Source organism: Heteronotia binoei, chromosome 11 (assembly GCF_032191835.1).
Source record: "Heteronotia binoei isolate CCM8104 ecotype False Entrance Well chromosome 11, APGP_CSIRO_Hbin_v1, whole genome shotgun sequence".
NCBI lineage: Eukaryota > Metazoa > Chordata > Lepidosauria > Squamata > Gekkonidae > Heteronotia > Heteronotia binoei.
In genome coordinates, this window is record NC_083233.1 from 74,875,116 (window position 1) to 74,897,214 (window position 22,099).

The 22,099-nt window shown below is 49.9% G+C and overlaps 1 protein-coding gene across 1 annotated transcript in view; it reads left to right on the forward strand.

The window, feature by feature from the left end:
- Nucleotides 1-22,099, forward strand: part of SCARB1 (scavenger receptor class B member 1) — a 105,725-nt gene that overhangs the window by 27,533 nt on the left and 56,093 nt on the right. Inside the window, exons 3-4 of the mRNA XM_060249234.1 lie at nucleotides 2,505-2,646; nucleotides 4,774-4,977. Coding sequence (XP_060105217.1) covers nucleotides 2,505-2,646; nucleotides 4,774-4,977 — 346 coding nt within the window. The remainder of the gene's footprint in view (nucleotides 1-2,504; nucleotides 2,647-4,773; nucleotides 4,978-22,099) is intronic.

Genomic DNA, 22,099 nt, shown 5'->3' on the forward strand with positions numbered 1-22,099 from the left:
CTCCAATGCTATAATATCCTTTTTGAGGTGCGGCGACCAGAACTGCACACAGTACTCCAAATGAGACCGTACCATCGATTTATACAGGGGCATTATGATACTGGCTGATTTGTTTTCAAATCTTTTGAAATTCCTCTTTTGGGGTTAAGTTTTTTCTTCCCCTCCTTTTGTTCCTATCCTTCAGCGTGGCATTGGTCATGCAAATGTCCTGGCACAAAGAAATTCTGCTACCAACATACAATTGTAGCTGACTCAGTAGTTGATTCGTCATCACAGGTGTTTAACAGGGAGGAGACTAGAGCCTAAAGCTTGGTGGTTCAGTTTGAATATTCCCAATTTTTTTTGTTTCTTCCTTGTGGGGGGAACAAACCGGCAAGCCTTTCTCTCTTTGGAGCATTCTCCTTTTTCTCCTGCTGAAACTTGGCCCATGAAACTGTGTGTGCGTTCTAGTGGCATCTGTGCCTTGAGCTGCCTGTCAAGGTCGTACAGTCCGAAGGCTGGAAGAGATGTTCTTGGCCACTTACCAACTGAGTTCAAGGAAGTTGGAGCGTTCCCTACTCAGCCTCCATTTGGACGCATTAAATTGCCTTGTGCTGGACTTGGCTATCAGTCCCTCAAGGCTATCTTTGGCTATTCCAACTGGCATTGGTCCTGCAGGGGTTTGTCACGTCATCCACAACCTAAGGATGATGAGATTGTAACCTAAGATTGTAAGCCGTTCTGAGAGCCAGTTTGGTGTAGCGGTTAAGTGTGCAGTCTCTTATCTGGGAGAACCGGGTTTGATTCCCCCTTCCTCCACTTGCACCTGTTGGAATGGCCTTGGGTCAGCCACAGTTCTGGCAGAGGTTGTCCTTGAAAGGGAAGCTGCTGTGAGAGCCCTCCCAGCCCCACCCACCTCACAGGGTGTCTGTTGGGGGGGAAGAAGATAAACGGAGATTGTAAGCCACTCTGAGACTCTGATTCAGAGAGAAGGGTGGGATATAAATCTACGGTCTTCTTCTTCTGGTTATCTAGGCAAAAAGTGATCAGATGAAGTTGTTTTATCCAGAGTTGCACCACCGGTCCATCTGGTGCATTTCGCTTTCATCTGCCCCGCATAGGCAAGAGATAACTCACGGGGCCTGACAGCAATGGTGCATCATCGCAACCTTCTAAATGTTACCTTGGAAGGAAGACGCTTGAAGACGCATGTGAAAGTTTTCCTGAATAGTCTGGCCTTGTTTCTACCATCTTGTGGCCCTCCGTTGTAGAATGCATTTCTCCCATGCTAAGCACTTTCAGGCTCCCTTAAAGACACTGGTTGTGTCTGTTGTGGGGGGAGAAGATACAGGAGATTTTAAGCCGCTCTGAGTCTCTGATTCAGGGAGAAGGGTGGGGTATAAATCTGCAGTCTTCTTCTTTTGCAGGAGTTGTCCTTGAAAGGGCAGCTTCTGGGAGAGCTCTCTCAGCCCCACCCAGCTCACAGGGTGTCTGTTGTGGGGGGAGAAGACAGAGGAGATTGTAAGCCGCTCTGAGTCTCTGATTCAGGGAGAAGGGCTGGGTATAAATCTGCAATTCTTCTAATTTGTGACTGGAGATACCGAGGATTGAACTTGGGATCTTCTGCATGCCAAGGGGATTGCTCAACTGCAGCCCCTCCCCTTGTGAGGGAGAGCTCACCCTCCCCCAAGGCAGGTTCCATTGCTGGATTGGTACCTACCAGTGGTCTCTCTAAGCTGAGTTACTGTGAGCTAGCTCACAGTTTTTTAGCCTCTGGCTCACGCGTTTTTGTCTTAGCTCAGGAAAAAGGGCCCCAGAGCAACCTAATTGATGCAGTAGCTCAGAACTTTGATGCCAATAACTCACAAAGTAGAATTTTTGCTCACGAGACTCTGCAGCTTAGAGGGAGCATTGGTGGTGAGTCTGTTGGCATTAGAGGAAGGGAACATTTAGTTAGTTGCGTCAGGGCCAGGGTTCCCTCTAAGCTGAGTTAGTGTGAGCTAGCTCGGTTCACACATTTTAGCTCTGGAAAAATGGCCCCTGGTGCGCAATAATTTCTGCAGTAGCTCACCACTTGAATGCCAGTAGAATTTTTGCTCACAAGCCTCTACAGCTTAGAGGGAGCACCTACCATTAAGAACATGTTCTGCTGCAATGCATCATAGGATGTGCCCATGAACGCTGTCAGAGAATAATGGAGGGCAACAGGAATGAGGCAATCTGAAACGGATGATGACAGCAATATGTAGAATTGGAAAGAAGTGGGAGCGTTTTTAGTGTTTGGTCGGTGGATGTTCTGAAATCTCCCATTGTCCCTGTATCTTCTTTGGCCTTGTGAAGGTTGCGTTGCAGGAACTGAGCCAAGGCATTAGACTTAACCATTTCTTGACCAACAAAACTCTCTCGACTTCATATTACTTAAAAACACTGCTTCAAAAAGTCCCTTTTTTCGGAACTATATTATCCTTGTCTCTATCTTGCAGGTAATAAATTGGATACTGATGAGAGTTGGGTGTCTCTTTCAGGGAATACAGGGAGAAAAAGAACATCACATTCCACGAAAATGGTACAGTCTCCTTCCTAGAGTACCGGCGTTTCCATTTCCAACCATCGATGTCAAATGGAACAGAAGAGGATTATGTTTTAATACCGAACCTCTTGGTGCTGGTAAGAGAGCTTCTTTCTCTTGGGAGCTTTAGTAGAACAAATAAGTTTGTTTCAGCCTGTATGCAGGTTATTCCACAGGAGCACAGGGGGAGAAAGTAAATGCGAGATGATGGGCAGAATGCAGTTTCCTGAGAATCTCCACTTTCTGCACTTGATCCAGTGTGGTGTAGTGGTTAAGAACGGTGGACTGTCATCTGAAGAACTGGGTTTGATTCCCCACTCCTTCACCTGGAGTTGCTGGGTGACCTTGGGTCAGTCACAATTCTCTCAGAGCTCTCTCAGCCTCACCTGCCTCACAGGGTGTCTGTTTTGGGAGAGGAAGGGAAAGGAGATTGTAAGCCGCTCTGAGGCTCTTTTGGGTAGCGAAGAGATGAAGGATATAGACAAGTTGGAATGGGTCCAGAGGTGGGCGATGAAGATGGTGAGAGGTCTGGAGACCAAGTCCTACAAGGAAAGGTTGAAGGAGCTGGGCATGTTTAGCCTGGAGAGGAGGTGACTGAGAAGTGATATGATCACCATCTTCAAGTACTTGAAGGGCTGTCATATAGAACAGCGGTCCCCAACCTTTTTGGCACCAGGGGCCGGTTTTGTGAAAGACAATTTTTCCAGGGATCAGAGGTGGGGGCAATGGTTTCGGGATGCTACAGTTGTGCACTTTATTTCTGTTAGTTTGCTGTGGTGGTTAAGTGCGCGGACTCTTATCTGGGAGAACCAGGTTTGATTCTCCACTCCTCCACTTGCAACTGCTGGAATGGCCTTGGGTCAGCCATAACTCTTGCAGAGTTGTCCTTGAAAGAACAGTTTCTGGGGAGAACTCTCTCAGCCCCATCCACCCCACAGGGTGTCTGTTGTGGGGAAGGAAGGTAAAGGAGATTGTGAGGCACTCTGAGACTCTGAAATTCAGAGTGGAGGGCAGGATATAAATCCAATGTCATCTTAGTATTATTATTATTAGTACTACTACATTGTAATATATACTGAAATAATTATACAACTCACAGCCCAGTTGCTAACCGGGCACAGACCAGTACTGGTCCCTGGTCCAGGGGTTAGGGACCCCTGATATGGAGGATTGTGCAGAGTTGTTTTCTGTTGCCCCAGAATGTAGGACCAGAACCAACAGGTTGAAATTAAATCAGGAGAGTTTCCGGCTCAATGTTAGGAAGAACTTCCTGACAGCTAGAGCGGTTCCTCAGTGGAACAGGCTTCCTCGGGAGGTGTGGGATCTCCTTCCTTGGAGGTTTTTAAACAGAGACTAAATGGCCATCTGACAGCAATGCTGATCCTGTGAATTTAGGAAGAGGCGTTTGTGAGTTTCTTGCATCGTGCAGGGGGTGGATGACCCTGGGTTCCCTTCCAACTCTGTAATTCTATGACACTTGCAGCAGGGCGTAACAAGAGTACCTCAGCCCTGATGAGGACTGAGGCCTCACGGAGTGTTTTAAGTTGCTTTAAAATGGCGGCACTGTCTACAGGCCAGTCCTGTTACAGCTGTCACATCTAGTTTGGTCTTCACTGTCTTTGTAACAGGCTGCCCCTGTGCACAGAGCGCAGAAAACTATGCATGGGGGTAGGCTGTGAGAGCCCTTTCCTATTCTTGAGTCAGCGTTGGGGGCGGAGTTGGATTGCCAGCAGCCGTCCATCAAGAATGTATAGCCTCAACTCCATCTTTAAAAACCTGGTATAATAAGCTCTGGGATTTGTACATTATGGCGAAACTTAATGACGTTACAAAACCTTTGAAGGATTTAGTTGGAGATGCCAGGGATTGAACCTGGGACCTTCTGCTTACCAAGCAGATGCTCTACCACTGAGCCACCATCCCTTCCCTTAGGCCTATGAACATATGCAGCTGCCTTATACTGAATCAGACCCTCGGTCCATCAAAGTCGGTATTGTCTACTCAGACTGGCAGCGGCTCTCCAGAGTCTTACCAAGCAAGGTCTCAAGCTGAGGTTTTTCACGCCTTTTTGCCTGGACGCTTTTTACTTGGAGATGCTGGGGATTGAACCTGGGACCTTCTGCTTCCCAAGCAGATGCTCTACCGCTGAGCCACCGTCCCTCTCTCCCTCCTGTGTAGCCTCCAGGGACATGGTGTAACCCCTGCCACCTTTTCTTCCCCCCCAGGGAGCCGCAGTGATGCTGGAGCATATAGCAGCTCCTCTGCAGATAGCGGTGAGCACCGCTTTCTCTCTCTTCAAGCAGAAGGCCTTCCTGAACAAGACGGTTGGAGAAGTCTTGTGGGGGTACGAGGATCCCATCGTGAAATTCCTGAACACCATCAAGCCCGGATTGCTTCCTTTCAGCGACAAGTTCGGCATACTTGTTAGCGTGAGTAAAACCTCCAGTGAAGCAGAGGGGGGTGGTCAGGGATGGCTCTGCCACTAGGCAAGTGCCATGGGCCCCCCCCCATGTGACTCAGTGATGTTATCAGAGGGGGGGGGGCGGTACCAGAAGTTAGCCTTGGTTACATATATAAAGGTAGTCCCCTGTGCAAGCACCAGTCGTTTTCGTCTCTGGGGTGATGTTGCTTTCACAATGTTTTCACGGCAGACTTTTTACAGGGTGGTTTGCCATTGCCTTCCCAAGTCATCTACACTTTCCCCCCAGCAAGCTGGGGACTCATTTGACCGACCTCGGAAGGATGGAAGGCTGAGTCAACCTGGAGCCGGCTACCTGAACCAGCTTCTGCTGGGATCGAACTCAGGTCGTGAGCACAGGGCTCCGACTGCAGTACTGCAGCTTTACCACTCTGCGCCATGGGGCTCTTTAGCCTTGATTACATACATACATACATTCCAATCCAAATACCTTTATTGGCTTAGAAATAAAAAGTACAGCGTAGCAAATTTGCATGGAGTTTCAGCTATAAAACCAGTCAAACATCAAGAAGGGAAGCTAGTCTTTTGCTCCCTGATTGTTATGGCAGCCAAAAGGTACTTTTGGCCTTGGGTCAGCCATAGCTCTGGCAGAGGTTGTCCTCGAAAGGTACATACAGAACCTTTAATGCAGGGCTGTCAAACATGCGGTCCGGGGGCCGAATCAGGCCTCTGGATCGTTTCTATAAGGCTCCCGAGCAACTGGCAGTTGTCTGCTTCCTTCTCCCCTCTCTTGCTTCTTTCTGCGTCTCAGCTGCCCTGAGCCCGCTTCAGTGGGGTAGGGTGGGATATAAATCAGATGAAATAAAAATAAATAAATAAGCTTGCTTTGCAAGGCTTGTTCAATCGCACAGGAGCTACAGAGGCAAACCTCTATTTTCTCTGTTGGTTGAGGCTCCTCCTCCTCCTGGTCCCCTGGGGAGGGAGGGAGGGAGGGAGGGAAAGAGCCAGAGCTTCCTTTGCCCAGTTCCCTGGATCCCCTGGGAGAAATACAAAGAAAGCACCTTTAAGACCAACAAGTGCTAATGTTTTAAGCATGTTTTATTTTAAGGTGTTTTTTTTTTTAAAGTCTTTAGTTGTGTTTGTCTGTGTCTTTTAAAAAGTTTATGTCTCTGGTAACTAATCTTGAATAGGTGCACACATGACCCAGCCCAACACAGCCTGGCCCGGCCAAACAAGGTCTCATTTATGTCAGACCTGGCCCTCATAACAAAAGAGGAGAACAAATGCTGTTTAGGGGGAGGTTTTTGTGAGTTTCCTGCATTGTGCAGGGGGTTGGACTAGATGACCCTGGAGGTCCCTTCCAACTCTATGATTCTATGGCACCCCTGCTTTAATGGCATAAAAGAATGAAACAAAAACATAGACAGGATCCAAAACGGATGAAACGGAGTAAAAGTTACACCGACCAGAAAGGCCCTCAAGTTGTTCTTGTTCAGTCGCACAGTCGAGTTCGACTCTTTGTGACCCCATGGACAAAGTCACGCCAGGCCCTCCTGTCTTCCACCATCCTCCGAAGTCTGCTCAAATCCGTGTTTGTTACATCATCAACACTGTCCAGCCATCTCATCTTTTGCCGTCCCCTTCTTCTTTTGCCTTCTGTCTTTCCCAGCATCAGGATCTTCTCCACGGAGTGATCCCTTTTCATTTGGTGGCCAAAGTATTTGAACTTCAGCTTCAGCATCTGACCTTCCAGGGAACAGTCTGGGTTGATTTCCCTTATGACTGATTGATTAGATCTTCTTGCATTCCAAGGGACTCTCAAGATTCTTCTCCAGCACCACAGCTCAAAAGCATCTATTCTTCTGCGCTCGACCTTCCTTATGGTCCAGCTCTCACAGCCATACATTATTATTCATTGTTGTTCAGTTGCACAGTTGAGTCTGACTCCTTGCGACCCCATGGACCAAGTCACGCCAGGCCCTCCTGTCTTCCACCATCCTCCAAAGTCTGCTCAAATTCCTGTTTGATTGCATACAAACATGCCCTCAAGACAACGCCACAAAAAAAACCTGATCAAGTATCAATTGCCTTTGCCAGAAATGATGATAGCCCCTATGCAATACAACAGCGAAGCACCCAGCCACCAGCCCATCAATCTGGGTGACCCACCAGTGAGCAAACGCTGGGCAACTTCCACTGAAGAGCTGGAAAGGGCAAAGGCAACAGGGTCAGAGGCAACAGAGAGCCAGTTTGGTGTCGTGGTTAAGAGTGCGGACTCTTATCTGGGAGAACTGGGTTTGATTCCTCACTCTTCCACTTGCACCTGCTGGAATGGCCTTGGGTCAGCCAGAGCTCTCTTATCTGGGGAGAACCGGGTTTGATTCCCCACTCCTCCACTCGCACCTGCTGGAATGGCCTTGGGTCAGCATAGCTCTCTTATCTGGGAGAACCAGGTTTGATTCCCCACTCCTCCACTTGCACCTGCTGGAATGGCCTTGGGTCAGCCATAGCTCTCTTATCTGGGAGAACTGGGTTTGATTCCCCACTCCTCCATGTGCACCTGCTGGAATGGCCTTGGGGCAGCCGTAGCTCTCTTATCTGGGAGAACCGGGTTGGATTCCCCACTCCTCCACTTGCAGCTGCTGGAATGGCCTTGGGTCAGTCGTAGCTCTCTTATCTGGAGAACTGGGTTTGATTCCCCACTCCTCCATGTGCACCTGCTGGAATGGCCTTGGGTCAGCCAGAGCTCTCTTATCTGGGAGAACCGGGTTTGATTCCCCACTCCTCCACTTGCAGCTGCTGGAATGCCCTCGGGCCAGCCATAGCTCTGGCAGAGGTTGTCCTTGAAAGGGCAGCTTCTGGGCGAGCTCTCTCAGGCCCACCCACCTCACAGGGTGTCTGTCCCCTGAGAGCCAGTTCGGTGTAATGGTTAAGTGTGGCAGGTTCTTATCTGGGAGAACCGGGTTTGATTCCCCCACTCCTCCACTTGCACCTGCTGGAATGCCCTCGGGCCAGCCATAGCTCTGGCAGAGGTTGTCCTTGAAAGGGCAGCTTCTGGGCGAGCTCTCTCAGGCCCACCCACCTCACAGGGTGTCTGTCCCCTGAGAGCCAGTTCGGTGTAATGGTTAAGTGTGCAGGTTCTTATCTGGGAGAACCGGGTTTGATTCCCCACTCCTCCACTTGCACCTGCTGGAATGCCCCTCGGGCCAGCCATAGCTCTGGCAGAGGTTGTCCTTGAAAGGGCAGCTTCTGGGCGAGCTCTCTCAGGCCCACCCACCTCACAGGGTGTCTGTCCCCTGAGGAGCCAGTTCGGTGTAATGGTTAAGTGTGCAGGTTCTTATCTGAGAGAGCCGGGTTTGATTCCCCACTCCTCCACTTGCACCTGCTGGAATGGCTTTGGTCAGCCATAGCTCTCGCAGGAGTTGTCCTTGAAAGGGCAGCTGCTGTGAGAGCTCTCTCAGCCCCACCCACTTCACAGGGTGTCTTTTGTGGGGGGCGGGGGGAAGGTAGAGGAGCTTGTGACCCGCTCTGAGCCAGAGTATAGGGTGGGATATAAATCCAATATCATCGTCTATCAAAAAACCATAATGCATACAATTGGCAGCAAACCAAACAACAGCATATAGGCTGGAAGCTTTCAGCAAAAACATGAGCGCCTTGATAGCTAGCAGGGTGCTGGGGGGGGGGGGAGCAGTGACTTCAGAGGATGCCTGTTGGATCAATTAAAAGCCTGGTGGAAGAGCTCCACTTTGCAGGCCCTGCGAAACGTGGGTAAGTTCCCGACGAATCCCACGAAACACAGGGCAACGGCGCAAAACATGAGCGACTAAATCAGGCTCCCGACAAGCGACACCCATACAGTCTCTGTTCTCGAAAGGAAAAAATATTTAGTCCAGCGAGCGTAAGAGCCCAGCTCTGTCAAGGGCTTCCTAGTCATCTAGGACGCGGGGGAAGCACGCCTGGCTGGGAGACAAGCAGCAAGATCGCTCCCTCCACCCCCATCGCCAACCCAGCACTTCGCAGGGAGCGATCTCGCCGCTTATCTCCCAGCCAGGCACGCAGGTGCGGGGGAAGCACGCCTGGCTGGGAGACAAGCGGCGAGATTGCTCCCTGCAAAGTGCTGGGTTGGCGATGGGGGCGGAGGGAGCGATCTCGCCGCTTGTCTCCCGGGGGCTGCAGGCCCCTCCCCCCTCATCTTTTAGTATTCGGACCATAAGACGCACGCACTTCCCCCCCACTTTTTTTGGGGGGGGGGAAGTGCGTCTTATGGTCTGAAAAATACGGTATATAAAATGGGGTCAGATAGAAAAGGTGAAACTGGAGGGGGAAGAACAGAGAAGGCAAATAGAGCAAGGTAGAGAAGGCGGGGCGGAGTTAGCCTTATTTAGGGTGCCAGACAGTCTAGGGCCAGCCCTGGGAATGGTGAACTCTTAAGAAATTTGGTAGGAACCAGAAGAGCAAGGGATGCAGGCAGCTAATCCAGATTTGCATTTTTGATGGCTGGCAGAAAATCGCAGTCTCCCTACCCCACCCTCAGTCTCATTTGTGCATTCTAAACGAAACCAGGGTTGGGTGGGGTCCACAATTTATGGACCGTAAAGCTGAAATCGGAAAGAAGAGAGCTGGGGCTGCTGTCCTGCAAAAGCGTTTTGTTTGATAAGTTTTTAAAGAAGGGCTGTGGCTCAGTGTAGGAGCCCCGTGGCACAGAGTGGTCAGCTGCAGTCCTGCAGCCCAAGCTCTGCTCACGACCTGAGTTCGATCCCGGCGGAAGCTGGGTTCAGGTAGCCGGCTCAAGGTTGACTCAGCCTTCCATCCTTCCGAGGTCGGTAAAACGAGTCCCCAGCTTGCTGGGGGTAAAGTGTAGATGACCAGGGAAGGCAGTTTCAAACCACCCTGTAAAAAGTCTGCCATGAAAACGTCATGATGTGACGTCACCCCAGAGTCGGAAACGACTGGTGCTTGCACAGGGGACTACCTTTACCTTTTTTTTTTTAATGGCTCAGTGATAGCTTTTCTATCTAGAGATTCATGTATATAGATTCTTGTATGCTCTGGCATGCAGAAGGTCCCAGGTTCAATCCTGGCGTTTCCAGTTCAAAAGGACCAGGCAGGAGGTGATGGGAAAGAAGAGCCACTGCCAGTCTAAATAGACAATACTGCCCTTGATAGACCAAGGGAAGGCAGCTTCATGTCTTCAGGAGTGTCAAAAGTGGTTGCACAACCTTTCCTGCAAAGAAATAAGAGCCAGTTTGGTGTAGTGGTTAAGTGCACGGACTCTTAACTGGAAGAACTGGGTTTGATTCCCCACTCCTCCACTTGCAGCTGCTGGAATGGCCTTGAGTCAGCCAGAGCTCTCTTATCTGGGAGAACCGGGCTTGATTCCCCACTCCTCCACTTGCAGCTGCTGGAATGGCCTTGAGTCAGCCAGAGCTCTCTTATCTGGGAGAACCAGGCTTGATTCCCCACTCCTCCACTTGCACCTGCTGGAATGGCCTTGGGTCAGCCAGAGCTCTCTTATCTGGGAGAACCGGGTGTGATTCCCCACTCCTTCCGCTTGCACCTGCTGGAATGGCCTTGGGTCAGCCAGAGCTCTCTTATCTGGGAGAACCGGGTTTGATTCCCCACTCCTCCACTTGCAGCTGCTGGAATGGCCTTGGGTCAGCCAGAGCTCTCTTATCTGGGAGAACCGGGTTTGATTCCCCACTCCTCCCCTTGCAGCTGCTGGAATGGCCTTGGGTCAGCCATAGCTCTCTTATCTAGGAGAACCGGGTTTGATTCCCCACTCCTCCCCTTGCAGCTGCTGGAATGGCCTTGGGTCAGCCAGAGCTCTCTTATCTGGGAGAACCGGGTTTGATTCCCCACTCCTCCACTTGCACCTGCTGGAATGGCCTTGGGTCAGCCATAACTCTCTTATCTGGGGGGAACCAGGTTTGATTCCCCACTCTAGCGATAAGAGATTTTGGTACCTAGCGATAAGAGATTTTGATTCTCATTGATTCTCTAAGTAACCTACAGACAGTGTATTGGAAATGTTAGGGGACTTTCTGATAAATTGGAGCCTTAAATAGATATGTTGTCTTGCTATAGCAATGATTGACAGGCTTATAAAGATTATTTCAAATGGCGAGTCAGTACATATAAAATATTTTTTACTGAGTCAGAATCACCAGACTAAGATATCTTACTGATGGGCATTTCGTACCATGACTGATATTTCCCTGCAATTTCATGATTGCTTAGGTTTCACAGCGGTTTTCTGACTTCAGTTAACTTCTTGACTCATAGGGATTAAGGTAAACTATTATTCTAGCCAACACAATTCAAAATGCTGCTTTTACTTTTGTAGGGGGAGGGACAGTGGCTCAGTGGTAGAGCATCTGCTTGGGAAGCAGAAGGTCCCAGGTTCAATCCCTGGTATCTCCAAAAAAGGGTCCAGGCAAATAGGTGTGAAAAATCCTCAGTTTGAGACCCTGGAGAGCCGCTGCCAGTCTGAGAAGACAATACTGACTTTGATGGACCAAGGGTCTGATTCAGTATAAGGCAGCTTCATATGTTCATATGTTCCTCCATGTGCACCTGCTGGAATGGCCTTGGGTCAGCCAGAGCTCTCTTATCTGGGAGAACCGGGCTTGATTCCCCACTCCTCCACTTGCAGCTGTTGGGATGGCCTTGGGTCAGCCATAGCTCTCTTATCTGGGAGAACCGGGTTTGATTCCCCACTCCTCCACTTGCAGCTGCTGGAATGGCCTTGGGTCAGCCATAGCTCTGGCAGAGGTTGTCCTTGAAAAGGCAGCTGCTGGGAGAGCCCTCTCAGCCCCACCCACCTCACAGGGTGTCTGTCTCCTGAGAGCCAGTTTGGTGTAGTGGTTAAGTGCACGGACTCTTATCTGAAGAACCGGGTTTGATTCCCCACTTCCTCCACTTGCAGCTGCTGGAATGGCCTTGGGTCAGCCGTAGCTCTGGCAGAGGTTGTCCTTGAAAGGGCAGCTACTGGGAGAGCTCCCTCAGCCCCACCCACCTCACAGGGTGTCTGGTTTAGGGGGAAGAAGGTAAAGGAGATTGTAAGTCGCTCTGAGACTTGAGATTTGGAGTGGAGGGCAGGATATAAATCCGAGTATCATCATCTTCTTTTTCATATTTCATTTTTAAAGACTGGATGGAATGATGAGATTAAATCTGGATTCAGTTTATTTATTTATTATTTATTTAATTTATATCCCACCCTCCCCGCCAAAGGCAGGCTCAGGGCAGCTCACAGATTAAGGGTCACGCAATCCGATTAGTGTGACCAAACAAGATAAAACAACAGTAAGAACATAAGAACAATTATTAAAACACCAACAGGTGCTAGTACAATAGTTTCAGACAACAATTAAAATTCTAATGATGGTAGGTAGCTAGATGTTCTAAGACGGGTAAGGAACGTTGGCTCTCCAGATGTTTTTGCCTAGAATTCCCATCAGCCCCAGCCAGCATGGCCAATGTCTGGGGCTTGAGGAGAGTTTTAGGCAAAGAACTGCTGGAGAGCCAACATTCCCTAACCTAAGAGGTCCCAGGATCTACCTAGTGTGATGAGATAGATCCTGTTGGTAGTATTTATGGCTTTTTCGCGTTGCTGGCCTTGCCATTATTAAAATGCGTGTTGGAAGAGTTCCATTTTGCAGGCCCTGCGGAACTGTGAAAGCTCTCGCAGGGCCCTGACCTCCTACAACTCATTCCACCAGCTAGGCCGCAGGGGTGGGGAACAGTGGCGCTCTAGATGGGTTTTTTTTGCCTACAACTCCCATCAGCCCCAGCCAGCATGGCCAATGGCTGGGGCTGATGGAGTTGTAGGCAAAAATCATCTGGAGAGCCACTGTTCCTCACCCCCTGATGCTAGGGGAAGCAGTGAAAAGGCCCTAGTTGTAGTTGATTTAAGCCTAACTTCTCTGATGCTGGGAACTGGCAGCAGGTTTGAGACCCGGACCGAAGTGCTCGCTGGGGCATAATGCAGGGAAAGGCGGTCCCTAAGGTATGCAGGACCTGGCCATATAGGGCTTTAAAGGTAACAGCCAGCACCTTGAAGCGAATCCGATACACTATCAGTTTCAAGCACTTTATATATTTTTTATTGAATTTTTAAAAAAATATACAAGTTAATATCGATATTAATATTCATGTACAATTAATTAAACGTATGGAATCAGGTTGTAAACAAGCATAAATACTTACATGCATACAATAAAATACCAAGTAAGGATTTTAAGTTATAAAGATGTATCTAGATATGTAGACCATTTTCTATCCAAGGAGAGAGAGGTCAAGATGAAAAGAAAATTAAGATTAAGACAATAATTCCTGTATCAAAACAGTTAATCTAATTGAACCCATATTATCATTAAACTATTAATTATGCTTTTGCTATGAATTCTTAACTGCCTAAATATTCTCTATGCAAACTACTACAGATTATTCCAAATTTACTATCTGGTATAATTAAGAAGAGCTCCGTGGCGCAGTGGTAAAGCTGCAGTACTGACTGACTCAGTACACCGACCTGAGTTTGATTCAGCAGAAGCTGGTTCAGGTAGCCAGCTTGAGATTGACTCAGCCTTCATCCTTCCGAGGTCGGTCAAATGAGTACCCAGCTTGCTGGAGGGGGGGGAAGTGTAGATGACCAGGGAAGGCAATGGCAAACCACCCCTGTAAAAAGGTTCTGCCGTGAAAAAGTTGTGACAGCAACATCACCCCAGAGTCGGAAACGACTGGTGCTGGCACAGGGGACCTTTCCTTTCCTGGTTATAATTAGGGTGCGATCACGAGTGCGATGCAGGGTTTTAGGAGCAGGCCCGAGAGACTTGTATTCAAATCCCCAGTCAGCCAGGAAGCTCCTTGGGTGACCCTAAGCTTGCAGCCCCGATCTTCCACACAGCACAGTTGTGAAGATTAAAGAAAGAAGGAAGAGGTGGCTGCCTCAAGGAAAGGAGGGTGAGATAAAGATCGCAGAAGGCTCCTTGCATCACGGTGAGGCGTGGCTAGCAAGAGCAAGCAACAGAGACGGCTCCAGCTTGGAGAAGGGAGCCCAGCCCCAAGCTTCATTAAGCAATTGTTAGCAACATTTGATGCCTGATAGTAGCAACCAGTGGAGCAAATGGTTTTGGCCTGCGTGGTCAGCTCAAGTTGAATCTTTTCAGATAAAAAAGGTCTTTGCTAGCAGGTGGGGATCTCTTTGTAGGAAAATAGGTGGCGGAGCTAATTAGCATACCTCATTAGCATATGCAAACCCCCCCCCCCCAGCCAAAAGCAACCCAATGCAAGAAAGGAGAGCTCTGGGCGAGTGAGGCCTACTTGGAATAGCTAGAGATCCATCCAGCCCCAAGCAGGCCTCATTCACCTGGGGCTCTCTTGGGCTCGCCGCTTCCCCCCAGTCAAAAGGCCAGCAAGGCACCTGCCACCCAGGATCACATGAGAAGTGGAGCAAGGGTGGTGCGGGCTTCTCCAGGGGTTTAATGAGGGTTGCTGGGAGTGTGACAAAGCTCCTGGTGGCTGGCTGGCTGCCCACTCTCCTAATCTAGGGATTGTTATGCAGCTGCACCTACTATTCAATGGACAAGGTAGGTGGGGAGGAAGAGGGGGAACCCTCAGAAAGGTTCAGGAGCTGTGCTCCTGTGAGCTCCTGCTGAATCCGAGGTCTGCTAGTCAGGATTCCTCTTTTTTCCCCTTGTGGCTAAAACATCAGCAGAATTAACTGCTGCATTCAATACAGATGTGCTGTTTTCAGAGTCAGACCATCCATCCACCTACTCGGATTTGCCTGGCAAAATTTCTTGGGGTTTGGGTTGCCAGCTCCTGGTTGGGAAATACTTGGGAGATTTTGAGGGGGGTGGGTTTTGTGAAGGGGAGGGTCTTCCGCAGGGTACAGTGCCATAGGAAAACAGCCTCCAAAGCAGCCATTTTCTCTAGGGCAACCGATGTGGGTTGTCTGGAGATCAATTGTAATAGTGGGAGGCCTCTAGGAGCCACCTGGAGGTTGGCAGCCGTGCTTGCAGCCTATGACAAGTTCCATCCCTTTCCTGAAACCCTGGTCTTAGGCTCTGGGCACAGAAGAAGAATTGCAGATTTATACCATGCCCTTCTCTCTGAATCAGAGACTCAGAGCAGCTTACAATCTCCTTTATCTCCTTCCCCTACAACAGACACCCCTGTGAAGTGGGTGGGGCTGAGAGGGCTTTCCCAGAAGCTGCCCTTTCAAGGACAACCTCTGCCAGAGCTATGGGTGACCCAAGGCGTTCCAGCAGGTGCAAGTGGAGGAGTGGGGAATCAAACCCGGTTCTCCCAGATAAGAGAGCTATGGCTGACCCAAGGCCATACCAGTAGGTGCAAGTGGAGGAGTGGGAATCAAACCCGGTTCTCCCAGATAAGAGAGCTCTGGCTGACCCAAGGCCATTCCAGCAGGTGCAAGTGGAGGAGTGGGGAATCAAACCCGGTTCTCCCAGATAAGAGAGCTCTGGCTGACCCAAGGCCGTTCCAGCAGCAGGTGCAAGTGGAGGAGTGGGGAATCAAACCCGTTCTCCAGATAAGAGAGCTATGCTGACCCAAGGCCGTTCCAGCAGTGCAAGTGGAGGAGTGGGGAATCAAACCCGGTTCTCCCAGATAAGAGAGCTCTGGCTGACCCAAGGCCATTCCAGCAGCTGCAAGTGGAGGAGCGGGGAATCAAACCCGGTTCTCCCAGAGAAGAGAGCTCTGGCTGACCCAAGGCCATTCCAGCAGGTGCAAGTGGAGGAGTGGGGGAATCAAACCCAGGTTCTCCCAGATAAGAGAGCTCTGGCTGACCCAAGGCCATTCCAACAGCTGCAAGGGGAGGAGGGGGGGAATCAAACCCGGTTCTCCCAGATAAGAGTCCCGCACAACTTCACCACTACACCAAACTGGCTCTCAAGGTCAAGGACACCTGGTTCTGAGCCATGAGCCCTACTCCATTGGGGTAGTTCCAGGTGCTCTGCTTGGCTAGGAGGGGCATCGTGAGCTGATCTTACTTCCTTCTCTCTCCTTTTTTTTAATCCCGGGGACAGGGCTTTTTTATGAGCAGGAACAAGTTCTGGCTGGCTTGGTACTAGAGGGTGTGGCCTAATATGCAAAAGAGTTCCTGCTGAGGCTTTTCTAGAAAAAAAGCCCTGCACAAAACAATGGTAATGGCAGGAGGTGTGGCCTAATATGTAAAATGAGTTCCTGCTGGGCTTTTTCTATCCAAAAAAGCCCTGCCCGGGGAGTTGAAGTTGCAGAAGACCCCAGCAAAAACCCTTCTCCCTCCCCCTCCCCCCTTCTTTCTCCCCCTCTTCAGTTGAACAACAGTCATATGGGACTGTTCACGGGTGTACACGGGTGTTGGATGACATTTCAAAGTCCAAATGGTGGATACCTGGAACGGTTTGAAAAAGGTAAGAAATGATTACAGTCCGTAAACTCTCTTAATTATTTATTTTGTATTTTTGTCAGGGGTGTATGTACGTGCGTGTACACCTGGAAGTCCATGGTGACCTCCTGGTGACTGACCCCTACTGGGGGCCTGGAGGATATTCAGAGAGTGGCTGAATGGAGCCTGCCCCGCCTCCCGACTGCTGGTATTCCACGGAGGTCTCCCATCCGAATCCTTGCCAGAGTCGGCCCTGCTTAGCTTCCGAGATCTGACCGTTTGGCTGGCGATCCGGGTCAGGGCAACCCTTGTCTTGTTTTGAAGGGAGAAAAAAGCAATTATGTGGGGCTTTCCACACCATGATGTTACGTTACGCATGTGGTTTTCTTTTCAGTTTGTTCACGGTGAGTCTTGCCAAAGATAGAGTGCTTTTCTGAGTTTTACTGGGCCCCCCTTTGCTTTCGATGCTCTTGTTCTCACGATGTCACTCAGGGCCTCTCTTACTTGAACTCAATACAATTGTTGGATGGACATTAAGGAAGCAACTCAATAAGGTTAGCATTGTAGAACCAACCAGAAGTCTAGAAAAACAGAACTGAAGCACAGTAACGTGACATATTAACAGTGCAATCTTATGCAGAGTTAAATGAAAGTGTAAGTCCATTGAAATGAAAAGGGCTTAGACTGGAGCAGGGGTGGCCAAACTGTGGCTTGGGAGTCACGTGCCTCTTTCACGCATATTCTGTGGCTCTCAAAGCCACAGTGCCTAGCTGGCTAGCTTGGAAAAGGCATCTCTCTCCGCCAAGCCAGCTGGTAGGTTGGAGAATGCATTTAAAGTTAAAAAGTTGCTTTCTTTCCACCTCCCTCTCCCCATCTATTTGCCCCTCCCTTCCTTCCTTCCTTCCTTCCTTCCTTCCTTCCTTCCTTCCTTCCTTCCTTCCTTCCTTCCTTCCTTCCTTCCTTCCTTCCTTCCTTCCTTCCTTCCTCTCTTACATTAAGCCATCCCCTGGCTGGGAATAAGTCTCTTAAGGATTGTGCTGTAAATGATGCAAAAATTCCATAGGAGGATCCTCATTTCAACAAGCTACATGCACTAGTATTGCATCAGTGTTATAATAGCTCATACGCTTGATGAGTGAAGATTTCTTTAATTAGGCGACAGCCCTGATTTTCCCCGCCTCTTATTTTACTGTGGTAAACAGAGAAGGCTGAGAGTCTCATATTGTCAGCTGTTTGTTTATTTATTTACTTATTCAATTTTTAGCCCGCCTTCCCATAGAACAGGCTCAGGGCGGGTTACATCATAAAACAGTCAACAGTGGAAAACAGTAAAAGAGAGGGCTTGGGGGTACCCGGTTTAAAATCCTACTTCCAAACTACCAAGGGCCTTTTTTTGTAGCAGGAACTCCTCTGCATCTTAGGTCACACACCCCTGATGTAGCCAGTCCTCCTGCAGCTTACAGTAGGCCCTGAATTAAGAGCCCTATAAGCTCTTGGAGGGTTGGCTACATCAGAGGTGCGTGGCCTAAGATGCAAAGGAGTTCCTCCTACAAAAAAAAGCCCTTGGTACGGAAGTAGGATTTTAAACCAGATACCCCCAAGCCCTCTCTTTTCTGCTTTTACTGTTGACTGTTTTATGATGTAGGGACGGTGGCTCAGTGGTAGAGCATCTGCTTGGGAAGCAGAAGGTCCCAGGTTCAATCCCCTGCATCTCCAAAAAAGAGTCCAGGCAAATAGGTGTGAAAAACCTCAGCTTGAGACCCTGGAGAGCCGCTGCAGTCTGCGAAGACAATACTGACTTTGATGGACCAGGGGTCTGATTCAGTAGAAGGCAGCTTCATGTGTTCTTCATATGTTCATATGATGTAACCGGCCCCTGAGCCTGTTCTATGGGAAGGGCGGGCTAAAAAATTGAATAAGTAAATAAATAAACAAACAGCTGACAATACGAGCCTCTCAGCCTTCTCTGTCTGCTGCAGTAAAATAAGAGGTGGGGAAAATCAGGGCTGTCGCCTAATTAAAGAAATCTTCACTCATCAGGCTATTATAACACACTTCACTCATCAAACATATGAGCTATTATATAGATTTAAATTATTTATTTGACCAATTAATATACAAGAGAAATTGAGGGTAGGGTTTTATTGGGTTGATTTGATTGTTGGGACCTAGTAGGATGGAGTGGACTGGAGAGTGTTAGTCATTGCTGTGCATCGGTGGCGGCTAAGACAGTGGCTACTTCCAGTGGGGAATGGCTGGTCTAGGGATTCCAGTGCTCCTGGGGGAGGGGGAGATATGGCGGTGGGAGCAGACGACACAAGGGAGGGAGACTGAGACACGTTAGTGCTCGTTCACCCTCCAATCTGCGTCCCATCCCAACGGTGACAGGTAGTAGGGTCAGGTTGAACAACTCGCCTCCGTCATTGGTGTTATGCAATGCCATGTCCATTAGTAATAAGACCTCAGTCCTTCGAGAGTTTTTAGTCGAACAGGACATGGACCTGGCATGCGTGACCGAAACCTGGGTTCGAGCGGGAGACACAGTGGCCCTCTCACAAACAGCTCCCCCAGGTTATTCGGTCTTTCACCAATCGCGGACTAGCGGGCGGCGGGGAGGAGTGGCGTTATTTATACGAGAGGCTTACTCCTTTAGGGCGCTCCCGGCCCCAAGGATCGAGGATATTAAATGTGCCGGTCTGGCGTGGGAGGCTGGAGAGGGGTTGGCGGTCTGGCTGGTATACCGTACGCCTAACGCACCAGCCAGCACCTTACTGTCCCTACTCGAGGCGGCGACCGGCTGGGCGTTGGAGCACCCAAGGCTGGTAATCCTGGGTGACTTCAACGTCCATGCTGATGACCCGGCTTCTAGTCAGCCGACGGATCTGGTGTCATCCATGGCGACACTAGGACTCTCTCAATTTGTTACAGCCCCCACTCACCAGGCCAGGCACATGTTAGACTTGATCTTTGCGGCCGGGGTTACGGTGGATGATATAACCACTGAAGTGGAGCCATGGTCAGACCACCTTGCCCTTAAGGCTCGTGTAGATATGCCACCCCAAACCTGTTTAGGCGACGAGCCTATTACGGCTTGCCCGCGGAGCCAGATGGACCCGGAACGGTTCCAAATGGCTCTGCGGGATCCCTGGCCCTCTGGCGATCCCCTCGATGGCCTGGTTGAGACCTGGAATAGCCGGCTCTCTAGGGCCATTGATGAGATCGCACCCCGACGCCCTCTACGACCTCGGACTAGGCTGGCTCCGTGGTACACCCCGGAGCTACGCCAGCTGAAACAAGGTCTCAGACGGCTAGAGAGGCAATGGCGGTGTACCCGTGACGAAGCGGCTAGAACATCTTATAGAGCAAGTTTGGTGTAGTGGTTAAGTGTGCGGACTCTTATCTGGGAGAACCAAGTTTGATTCCCCACTCCTCCATTTGCACCTGCTAGCATGGCCTTGGGTCAGCCATAGCTCTGGCAGAGGTTGTCCTTGAAAGGGCAGCTGCTGTGAGAGCCCTCTCCAGCCCCACCCACCTCACAGGGTGTCTGTTGTGGGGGAGGAAGGTAAAGGAGATTGTGAGCCGCTCTGAGACTCTTCGGAGAGGAGGGCGGGATATAAATCCAATATCTTCATCTCCAATATCTTCTTATAGGGAGTTTATGAGGTCCTATGAGATGGCAGTCAAGGCCACAAAGAAAATATACTTTGCGGCTAAGATTGCGTCTGCAAATTCGCGCCCGGCACAATTATTTAGGATAATTTGGAATTTTACTACATTGCCACAAGGCAAGCCAAATGTTATGGAATTGGAGATAGACTGTGAGGCTTTTGCGAAATTTTTTGCAGACAAGGTCCAGTCGCTCCGCCACGACTGCCCTGCCATATTAGATACAGTAAGTGAACTCGAGGCCCTGTGCGTGTCTTCTGGTTTGATCCTGAACCACTTCAACCCGCTCAGCTTGGAGGAAGTCGACAGAATCCTTGTCACTGCACACCCAACTACTTGTGATCTGGACCCATGCCCCTCCTGGCTAATTAAGGCCTGCCGGGAGGAGCTAAGATGTCCGATACGGGACTTCATAAATAGATCTCTTTCGGAGGGCTCTTTTCCAATGCCCCTGAAGGAGGCAGTGGTCCGCCCTCTCTTGAAAAAGGTTACATCTGATCCGGCTGAATTGGCTCACTATCGGCCGGTCTCAAATTTGCCCTTTTTGGGCAAAATCATTGAGAGGGCTGTGGTGCTGCAGTTACAGGGCTTCCTGGATGACGCTTCCACCCTAGACCCATACCAGTCCGGCTTCCACCCGGGCCACAGGACGGAGACAGTGTTGGTTGCCCTCATGGATGACCTCCAGCGACATCTGGATCGAGGCGGCTCAGCAGTATTGCTGTTGTTAGACCTATCGGCTGCGTTCGATATGGTCGACCATCGACTGCTGACCCGCCGCCTCGCCGACGCAGGAATCCGGGGGCTAGCCTTACAGTGGCTTTCCTCCTTCCTTGAGGGTCGGGGACAAAGGGTGGCGATTGGAGGAGAGCTGTCCCAGAGGCGCTTACTTAATTGTGGGGTGCCTCAGGGGGCAGTTCTCTCCCCGATGTTGTTTAACATCTGCATGCGCCCCCTTGCCCAGATTGCCCGAAGGTATGGGCTGGGTTGCCACCAGTACGCTGATGACACCCAGCTCTATCTATTGATGGGCGGCCGGACGACGTCCCTGTAAATCTGGACCGAGTGCTGCAAGCTGTGGCAGGGTGGATCAAGCTGAGTGGGCTGAAGCTGAATCCAGCGAAGACAGAGGTCCTTTGTGTGGGTCGCGGCGGGCTAGGAGAGGAGATCTCCCTACCAGCCTTTGACGGTGCGTCGCTGATACCAGTGCGCAGGGTCAGGAGCTTGGGAGTGCTACTGGAGCCTTCCTTGACAATGGAGGCACAGATAGCAGCCACTGCTAAATCCGCCTTTTTCCATCTTAGGAGGGCGAGGCAGTTGGCCCCCTTCCTGGAACGTAGCGACCTGGCAACAGTGATCCATGCAACGGTCACCTCGAGGTTGGACTACTGTAATGCCCTCTACGTGGGGCTGCCCCTGTACCGAACTCGGAAACTGCAGCTAGTTCAGAATGCAGCAGCCAGGCTGTTAGTGGGACTACCTCGGCGGGAGCTGCACTGGCTGCCAATTGTGTTCCGAGTTCATTACAAGGTGCTGGTTATTACCTTTAAAGCCCTATATGGCCGAGGACCTGCCTACCTTAGGGACCGCCTCTCCATATATCCCCCAGAGAGCACTGAGATCTAGTTCTCAAAATCTTTTAAAAATCCCTGGACCAAGGGAGGCCAAATTGAAAGCAACGAGGGAGCAGGCCTTCTCAATAATGGCTCCCCATTGGTGGAATCAACTACCAGAGGAGGTGCGAGCCCTGCGGGACTACAATCAGTTCCGCAGGGCTTGCAAAACTGTCCTTTTTCAACTGGCTTATAAGATGGAATCCTGAAGTGACATCTAGCCATCTTGATATATATATATATATATACACATACATACACTGTACTGTAGCACTTTCAATTTGTAATGGTTTTAATTAATTTATTTATCTTAATGTGTTTTAACTGTGTTTTATTGTATAATTGTATTTATTATAATCATGGTACACTCCATGTCTTGTGAGCCGCCCTGAGCCTGCCTCGGCGTGGAGGGCGGGATATAAATAAAAGTTTATTATTATTATTATTAACACTGATGCAAT